General features: G+C 39.2%; 1 protein-coding gene across 2 annotated transcripts; it reads left to right on the top strand.

The window, feature by feature from the left end:
• Window positions 1-590: 590 nt before the first annotated feature.
• plpp5 (phospholipid phosphatase 5) lies at window positions 591-8299 on the top strand. 2 transcript variants are annotated; one of them, XM_020643910.3, is made up of 8 exons: window positions 591-751; window positions 1954-2103; window positions 2226-2334; window positions 2662-2752; window positions 2851-2914; window positions 3015-3139; window positions 3456-3626; window positions 4842-8299. In XM_020643910.3, the coding sequence occupies exons 2-8, from the start codon at window positions 2033-2035 to the stop codon at window positions 5009-5011; spliced, it is 801 nt and encodes a 266-aa protein (XP_020499566.2). In that variant the 5' UTR covers window positions 591-751; window positions 1954-2032; the 3' UTR covers window positions 5012-8299. The 2 variants fall into 2 exon arrangements, with proteins under 2 accessions (XP_020499566.2, XP_020499565.2); XM_020643909.3 differs by having other exon boundaries at window positions 598-766.
• The last annotated feature ends 490 nt before the right edge of the window (window positions 8300-8789 follow it).

Genomic DNA, 8789 nt, shown 5'->3' with positions numbered 1-8789 from the left:
GTAGATAAAATCATCCCGGCTCTGTATCCGGTTTATAGAGCACTAGAATAGAATAGATGTTTATTGCCGTTTGCACAGGTACAGGACAGGACAGGTACATTGGAATTATTGTGCGTTTCTCCCTGAGTCAGCTTCTACAAAAAAAAATAATAATAATAATAATAAATTAAATATAAATTAGAATAGCATTGTAAGAAAAAAAAGAGAAGAAAAATAAAAGTAAAAATAAATAAGTTGTAGTAACAGCTAAGTGATTTAAAATAAACTGTGCAGAAGGTATACACTGTATTAAAGCAAAGATATGATACAAAAAAAAAAAGTTTTCTCATTGCACTTATTATCTCTTATTGCGCCTGAGGTTATTGCACACATATTTTTTTTACATTATATAATTGCACTGTTTTTTTTTTGTTGTTGTTGTTTTTAAGGTTAATATTGCAACACTTGTATTGCACTGTGAGGTGGTCAAATGTCTGTAAATATTTACGTTTAAAAATAAGTTGCATCTCATCTGGGGAAGTAAGGACGGGACTCTTAATTTGAAAATCATAAACCGGAAGTATCCGGTGTTTTTAGCCTTCAGCTTCACGCGGCTCATCGCCTCCGCGGCATCCCTGCTCCTGTCAGCCCCACAAATGAACGACCACCGCCGGTGACAGAGGATGCCGAGGCCTGGTTCATCTTAACGGGACATGAAAACTCGGGGATAACGAGATAAAAAAACACAAACAAGGAGCATCACCTGTTTAAAGTTAGTGTCGGCTTGGTAAACACATTTTTTTTTTTGTAATCGCGGAAATGGCCCTGATGTCTTTTTGGACAGATGTTGCTACCTAGCTTAGCATTGTCTGTGTGTGTGTGTGTGTGTGTCTGTGTGTGTGCAGCTTGTTTCTGCAACTCAGACTGTTAATGTGAACTTGTTTGTCCTGCTCTGTGTTTGAACTGAGGCAGACGAGCCTGCATGTTTTAGTGTCTGTATAGAAACGTGTTTCATGTTGTATCCAGCTGAATAACATCCAGGTGTAAGTGGAAGGTGCAGGTGCAGCATGTTGGCCTTCACATCAAGTTTCTAGACAGGGCTGAGGAAAAAGATATCACCTGAGAAGTATTTGTGCCAGATCTTACTTTAAGAGCACAGTGTGATACATAACCTTATCTTCACTTTTGTTGTTGTTACATTTTCCTTCATGTAAAAAGTACAGGGGGTCAGTCTGAGATGTTGATGTGGGACTGTATAGCTCACTGAAAAAATTGTAAAATAGATTACATTTAAAGACCATTTACTACCAGTCCATCCAATATAACATCCATACAAGCGACAATCAAAAGAGTATCTTAGCAGCAGATAACATTTGGCAGACAGGGTAAGTAAGGGATATACTAATGAAGCCCAGACATCACAAAGTCTCTGAAGTGATTTGTAACTCCAGATGACAGTGTTCAGGGATTGTCTCAAATAAAAGTCTGGTTGTCCCCCCCCCCCCCCCCCCCCCCCCCAGTGGATTTTATAAAATCTCACCAATGCAAAAACTGGTATTATTTTCTAAACCAATCCGGTATCAGTCAGTCCTTGCAGGTATCTGAACTACATTAACATCCTAAACAAAGAAATAAACCTGATCAGCAGGAAGTTGCAGCGGGACAGGTTTTGTGAAAAAAGGATGTCTGTCAGGTAGAATCTATGTTGACACCTGTATTGGTGTGAAGGATTTTTGAAATATAAAAACTGTAGAGGCAAAGCAGGAACAGTTGATCCAGTTTCTCAGGATTATCGAAAGCTGATTTTTGGTATGTTCACAAATGAATAAAAAAAAGGATATTGTCAGGGTGATTGTTTTTTCTCTACCTAGTGAAAACTCAGCCTCAGCATAAATACGCAGAAGTCTATTTTCTCTCCAAACACCGGAAATCATATCACAATTTTAAAGTTTAGTTTTTAATCTCTCTTTCCAGGCCCGGTTAAGTGATATAAAATGGAGTGATGATGTTTGCTGTTGACTGAAGTCCCCTTCCAAAAAAAAAAGAAAAGAAAATGAAGAGGAGGCTGCTTCGTGGTTTCCTGTCGGAGGTTTCCGTCAGGATGGCTCTGCTGGTTGTGTTCCTGTGAGTTTGGCTCATTTGCATCGTTGTTTTATTGATCCACAATTTGTAAGGCAAATCATTTTTTAATGATGAGCAAAGAAACAGAAACTTCTCTCTCTCTCTCTCTCTCTCTCTCTGTGTAGTGTGACAGAGCAGCTTACTCCTTTCTTCCGTGAGATCCAGCCTGAGGAGATGTGGTTGTATAAATTCCATCGTGTGGAGCGAGACCACGTCCCAACCTCTTTCATGTTTGTAAGTCATGGTTTTGGATGTCGTCTTAAAATGAAACAGTTAATGCACAGGTCATTTAGTCATCCCTGACAGAAATTAAAGTTGCCCTGTATGTGCAGTGGTTGAGCGCAATGAGCTGACATTTGACTCAACCCAAACATCCTAAATTAACTTCTGGGACTGTGGGGCAACAGGCTGCCAGGAGCTTTCATTACATTAAAATGTGGCATATTTGAAGTATTCTTTGTAGTTTTAGTTAAAATGTATGTTCCTGCTGAAAGTCAAACGATAATTAGACATTAAGCGGATTAAATTGTTATACCTGTCGTCTTTTTTTGCTTGCATCAGAGTGTGGCGGTTTTCACCCCACTGATTGTAGTCCTGGTGTTCACCTTCATGAAGAAGACGGAGAGAGGAGATCTGAAGGAGGCTTCGCTAGGTAAGAAGAAAGCTGCGCACAAACTTTCAGTGTTTCATATTTAACGCTTAATGCGGTGCAGTTACCTACGTTGACTTATATGTTGTGTTTCTTTTCAGCTGTGACTCTTACTCTGGTGCTGAACGGAGTTTTTACAAATGTCATCAAACTTGTTGTCGGCAGGTAAAAATGTTTCTCAACAATCTGGCAGATGATTATGAAACTCAGTGTTACAGCAGATAAAAGCCTAAGTGTGTCCTCTCTGTGTTTGTCGCTGCCTCAGGCCACGGCCGGACTTCTTTTATCGCTGTTTCCCAGACGGTCAGATGAACCTGGAGTTACGATGCAGTGGTGACCCAGATGTGGTCATAGAGGGAAGAAAGAGCTTTCCGAGTGGACACTCTTCCTGTAAGAGCCTTTAATGGTTAATTATGCCTCAGTAACTGCTACGTTTTCACCAGCAGGCATAAGGAAGAGAAACAAATGCACCAAGCGGGGCAGGAGGGCACGAGATATTTCTGAAAGTAGATGTATTGAAGTGTATTTTAGCCTGCAGGCTCTTTTGTTGTGTTAGCAATTTAGCTGATACTGCAAAAGAGCACTTCTCTGACTTCTAACCCCGTTCTTTCTTTGCCGTTTTCATTTCCTGTGAGTTGTCTCTGTTTCTGTAAAGTAAAAATCCTCTGGCTCTGATCACCCTCTCTGTCCTTTCTCCTGGTTCTAGTTGCCTTTGCAGGTTTAGGCTTCACAGCGCTGTACATCGCAGGAAAGCTGCGCTGCTTCAATGCAGTAGGCCAAGGCAGAGCATGGCGGCTGTGTGCCTTCCTCACCCCTTTACTTATTGCAACGGTGATCGCCCTCTCCAGAACCTGCGACTATAAACACCACTGGCAAGGTCAGAATCACAGAAATGTCTCAAATGGCACAAAACAACATTTGCATCGCATTGTGACAAAGAGCAAGACATGGTTTAGAGGGAAAATGACTTTTATGACTAATACGGTTGAATTGCCATTTTCTTTATTATTATTATTATTCAATCTGACATGGTGTCCCCCCTTTTCTGTTATGATGAGGAGGAGATGGACAATGATCTATCAATGAGTCTGTGAGTTTAACTTTGCAGAAAAAGGACAAAAAAACGTCCTTAAAAAACGTTTCCTTATGTGTGGTCTTTGGTATTACAATGTTTTGAAGTTTAGGCCTTCCTTGAAGTGTGTTAGCTCATTTATGAAGATTAAGAACAGTCTTTCATAAATCTGCATTTGTGGATGAATTGTTCGCCGATGATCAGAGTAATTTACTTTAGTTAGTTCAAATGCAGCTTTTGAGGTTGAGAGGTGATAGTGGCTACGCTTAGAAACCACAGTGTATGGACGGGGGGAAGCTGGTGAAGCGAATTCTCTGTCTTAGTTCAGTTTCAGCCTGAGAAGTCTACACAGGCTACGGAGGTTGGATCCTTTGTAGCCTGCGTCCTTGGAAGGATGTTGTCCCCCAATTGGGACGCAGCTATAGAGTACAACATCAATAACCCTTTTCATATTGCCATTCCACAACAGCGCCAGAAAGAGTGCTGTCAACAGCTTAATATTAGTGTCACAGTCTGTGAATTCACATTGCCTTACGGCGTTGCAGAAGCACAAGAGAGCACAGCACAGCTCCACATACACACAGTAAGACTTGCACACACACACACACACACACACACACACACACACACACACACACACACAGCGCAACTCCCTCACCATCACTCCCCTGTAACGCCTGTGTGACTACCGTACCTCCAAAGAGGTGGAATAACTTATTCCCCCCCCCCCATCACACCTCCACAACATTTCTATTGAATACGAAACGTCACAGGGACGTAAATATTGGGCCTTGAAACAGCAGTCTGAATGAGGCTATAAAGTACATCATCACAAACCAGTGAATTACAACCACTTGCTTTCCCCTCGAATCTCATAACCTAAAATGTGGTGTGAAGGTGGCGTTTTTCCCTAAAATATTGTAATTAAGAGAAGATATAAGAAAGCCTAAATGTGCAGCTGCAGACTGAAAACCCTCATCTCATCTGTGTGTGTGTTTTTCTCTCTCACTCTTTATGCAGATGTGTTGGTGGGTTCTTTGCTGGGCATGGCCTTCGCCTGGCTGTGTTACAGACAGCACTACCCTCCTCTTCAGGACCCAGACTGCCACAGGCCTCTGCGTCACAGAGACACTGTTCCCGCCGCACAGGAGCGCAAGCTGGCCAACTCCAACTACATCCTGCCGATGTAGAACATCTGTAACTGGATTATCTTGACTGGTGTTGTTAATACTGGGTTACATGGTAATCCTTCTTATTCGAGTTTGTAAGTCTTTAGGGGCCGAACAGTTCGTCAATATTTATTGTTTTATTTTCAGTCATTCTAATCGTATTGTTGGATATTCTTTTATTTGGTGATAAGGGACACATGGTTTGATTGTGTGACTTAAAGGACACTTTAATCCTCTGAATAGTTTCTGAAACACTTGACTGTAGCTATTTATAACGACTCCAGTTTAACAATCCAAAGAGGTTGAACAACAGCTACATTAACAACCTGGTGTGGGATTTTCAACCTAAACTTATATAAATACTCACAGAATTGATCAATACTGGAGGGTTGGTAATTATCAGGACATTTACATTTTACCTATACGGCCCTGTCTGCACAGCCTGTGTATTGTGCCTATTGATCACTTTAAATACTAACATCAGATAAGTAGGTTAACTCTTTGCACTGAAAGTCTACTGCCCATCAACGTCTGGCTTAGCTGCTGTAAAACTATTTTCATGTAGGCATCACTGTTTTCTGATTGGTTCTGTTAAAGTAAAAAACTCCCTCATTCCCTCATACTTGAGGATAAACATACAGACCTGGATGTTTGTTCCTTCCTGACCTTGAATTGGTGTCCAAACACTTGTGTGACTAATCAGTAGGCTATAAAGGGATCAACAACACTTTGAAGATTGATTTGATGTTTTTTTTATATGTAACATCTGACGGTTTGAGCTTCTCAAATATTTTAAATAACTTGATTTTGGTCTGTCAGTAGGTAAAAAGGCAGTTTGAACAGAGGAAAAAAAGGTAATATTATTTTCTCCCTTTTCTCAAACATACTTATTAATGAATCAGTTCGCATAGAAGGAAATGATGACTTAAGATAAGATTATAATCATTAGTTTCAGCCTGGATGTAAAGGGTCTACTTTTTAATGATTGAGGCTGTTTGAGCTGCATCTCAAAGTGTTCTTCAGAGAGTGAAGCTGGTTCAGGTGTGATCACATGACCCACAACTAGAGACTGATTGATCGCTGTTTCACTGAACCATTCAAGTCTACAGTTGTAAATAAGAACAAGGGAGGCATCTTTGAGGTAACACACTCTCCTATGAATGTTTTCATGTTTATGACTGCATGATGCCACTCAATGAAGAAGACTGAGAGACGGTTCAAAGCTTTTTAGCACATGGACCTTGAAGCTGAGTCTAGCAGAATCATTAAGAGTTTTTTTTTGTGACAGTCATACCTTATTCCATTAAAAGCCAAGACCAACAAAGTCTTAAGTTATACAGGTTTTCTCCACTTCTCCAGCTCGTCTGTGACACTTTTCTTTTTAATCCACTTTAAATTGTACTCTAAAAAAAACCTTTTCTATGTCTTCACCTGAAAGTAGATGTAATATGTCAAAATGTTTTCTTTCATTACATGAAGAGCTGCAAATAAGTGGACGAAACCTTTACATGCATGTCAGCGTAGACGAAAGGCAAAGTCCAATACTGTACATATGAAGTAGGAGGAGTTCATTGTTGGTTTTGGTCTTTTCATGGAATTATTGACAATAATGAGAAAACAAAATTAAGGCAAAGTACATGACATCATTAGATAGATCTTCTTAGGGGATAACGGTCCCAGGATTTTACTTGAGCTCTGTCATAAACATTTATGTATTCTCATTGTGCATATTAACATGTAAAATATGTGAATGAAATCACTCGTTAAGCATCAACGAGCTGCTCTTTGCGGCTTCGCTCATTACTTAAAATCTTTCTGTCTCTGATGGAAGTATTTTCATTCACAGATTGATTTCTATCTTGAAAGGGTTCATATCGAGTGCCCAGTCCTCAGTGTAAATGCCGTAATGTAGCAGCTTGTCCTCTCTAAAAAAAAAAAGAAAAAAAAAAAAGATCATCACAACGAAGCAGTGAGTGGTCAGCACACTGCTGATCACAAGTTAACATGACTGTACAGAACTATCAGATACATGTTTCAGTGGTCTCAGGCTTATTATAGGTCTGGTTTGAATTGCTGTTCAGAGGCCAGGCTTTATGTTAACCTCTCCAGGTGATGGTGCTAGCCTCCCAGTGTTCTTGCTGGTTAGGTTTTCTATCCTGCTAATTCTCTCGCTCTGTTTTTCTTTTTGGTTTATTTCATTTAAGGCGATAAACACTTCTGTAAGTTATTTAATTATTATGTTATGTTTGTGGACTTTTTCTTTTTTTTCAGTTTTGTCTATCGTTCATGCTTTTTCATTGGAGAAAAATAAGATAAGTTTTACCCAGATGTGACTGTTTTTTCAGGTTGGAAAGAGAGGAAACAGACGACCACTTATGTTTCAGTTTTAGTGTGAAACCAGCCAAAGTTTTGCAGGGTCAAAAGAAGCACTTTTTGCTCATTGAGCTTAAAATAACTGGGTCACAGCGCTTTCAGACCAAACTTGGCAGAAAAAAAAATGAAGAATTTGTGCCTTTGTTTACTACATTACGTTATTGCTGTTAGATAATGAATGAAGTATATACTGCACGTTACAGTATATGTTCACTGTCATGTTGTGGAAACAAATTTTGTTTTCGTTCTTTGCAATCCTTGTTGTTTACTCTTTGTCAGATACTTTGTGATGTGAAACATTTGGCATGCAGCCTCTCTTAACCTCTGCAAACATCTTTAAGTTCTCTTCATACTCTATAGGTTGGTGGACTAAAATGTGACGTTTTTAAGGTGGAATCATGTTTAACTCGCCTGTCAATCTTAACCAGGTTGTTGTGATGGTGTACAGTTCTAAGTGTATTTATGATTTGGGGGCACGTAGGAGTTTACTTGACTTTTAACTTATTTCTTTACCTTAAATGTAATTATTTTATGTCCTGAAAGTAGTTCACATTTTTTAGGGCACACAGGTTTTAGCAAAACGACAAAGGAAATCCTCATCAGAGTTTGCTTCATTTTTTAAAGAAAATCCTGCATGTTTCACTCATAAAGTGCACATTATTTCCTTCAACACTTCCCACAAATCCCCTACACATAAACGATGTACATGTTACTGCATCAGATCTTCAGATATACTGTCATGATAAGGGATTATACACAAACTTGCCTGTCTGCTTTATTGATGTCATCATGATTTGCCTTGGCTTGCAGGAGCACATAGCAGCAGTTCATGCTAATACAGTTTCCTGATTGTACATGTTGTGATGCTTTTAATGACTTTTGTGACACTTAACGATGTTTCTACATCATATTACAATATATGCTGTCCTTTGCTTATCTTCTGTGAGTCAGCAGTCATTATTTATTTGTGTGTGTTATGTTAACAGGTGCTAGTTAAGACTATGAACTTACAAAACAAATTAACTACAAATGTTTAAGTAGGATTATGAAGCAGTCGCAGCAATACAAATGTGCAGACTGTTACTTAGATTTAATGCTGTTTTAAGTGAAATACCGTTGTTGTTTTAATCCAAATGGTAAAGCAAATAATTATAATAACTTGAGGTCACCTACATGTTATAGCACAATTTCTTTCTGCTCTATGCTCTGTACCAAATATAACAGACCTACTGAAGGTATCTGTATAACACAGGGATGGACAACTTTGTGTCACAGCAAGGGCCACATTCATTTAATTCTCACTGCCAGGGGGCCAAATTGTAGTATACAAAAACAATTACAGTCAATTATTCAATTGAATTCAATTTAAAAAAACTTTATTTGTCCCCGGGGGGCAATTCAAAGACTCTCAAATTTATCTCAACAT

This window comes from Labrus bergylta, chromosome 2 (assembly GCF_963930695.1).
Source record: "Labrus bergylta chromosome 2, fLabBer1.1, whole genome shotgun sequence".
Taxonomy (NCBI): domain Eukaryota; kingdom Metazoa; phylum Chordata; class Actinopteri; order Labriformes; family Labridae; genus Labrus; species Labrus bergylta.
This window is presented reverse-complemented; position numbering and strand designations above follow the sequence as displayed.

Coding starts and splice junctions, on each gene's coding strand:
- plpp5 (XM_020643910.3), top strand. CDS start 2,033: ATGAAGAGGAGGCTGCTTCGTGGTTTCCTGTCGGAGGTTTCCGTCAGG. Junction 2,335..2,661: donor TCCCAACCTCTTTCATGTTT/GTAAGTCATGGT, acceptor TGCTTGCATCAG/AGTGTGGCGGTTTTCACCCC. Junction 2,753..2,850: donor TCTGAAGGAGGCTTCGCTAG/GTAAGAAGAAAG, acceptor GTTTCTTTTCAG/CTGTGACTCTTACTCTGGTG.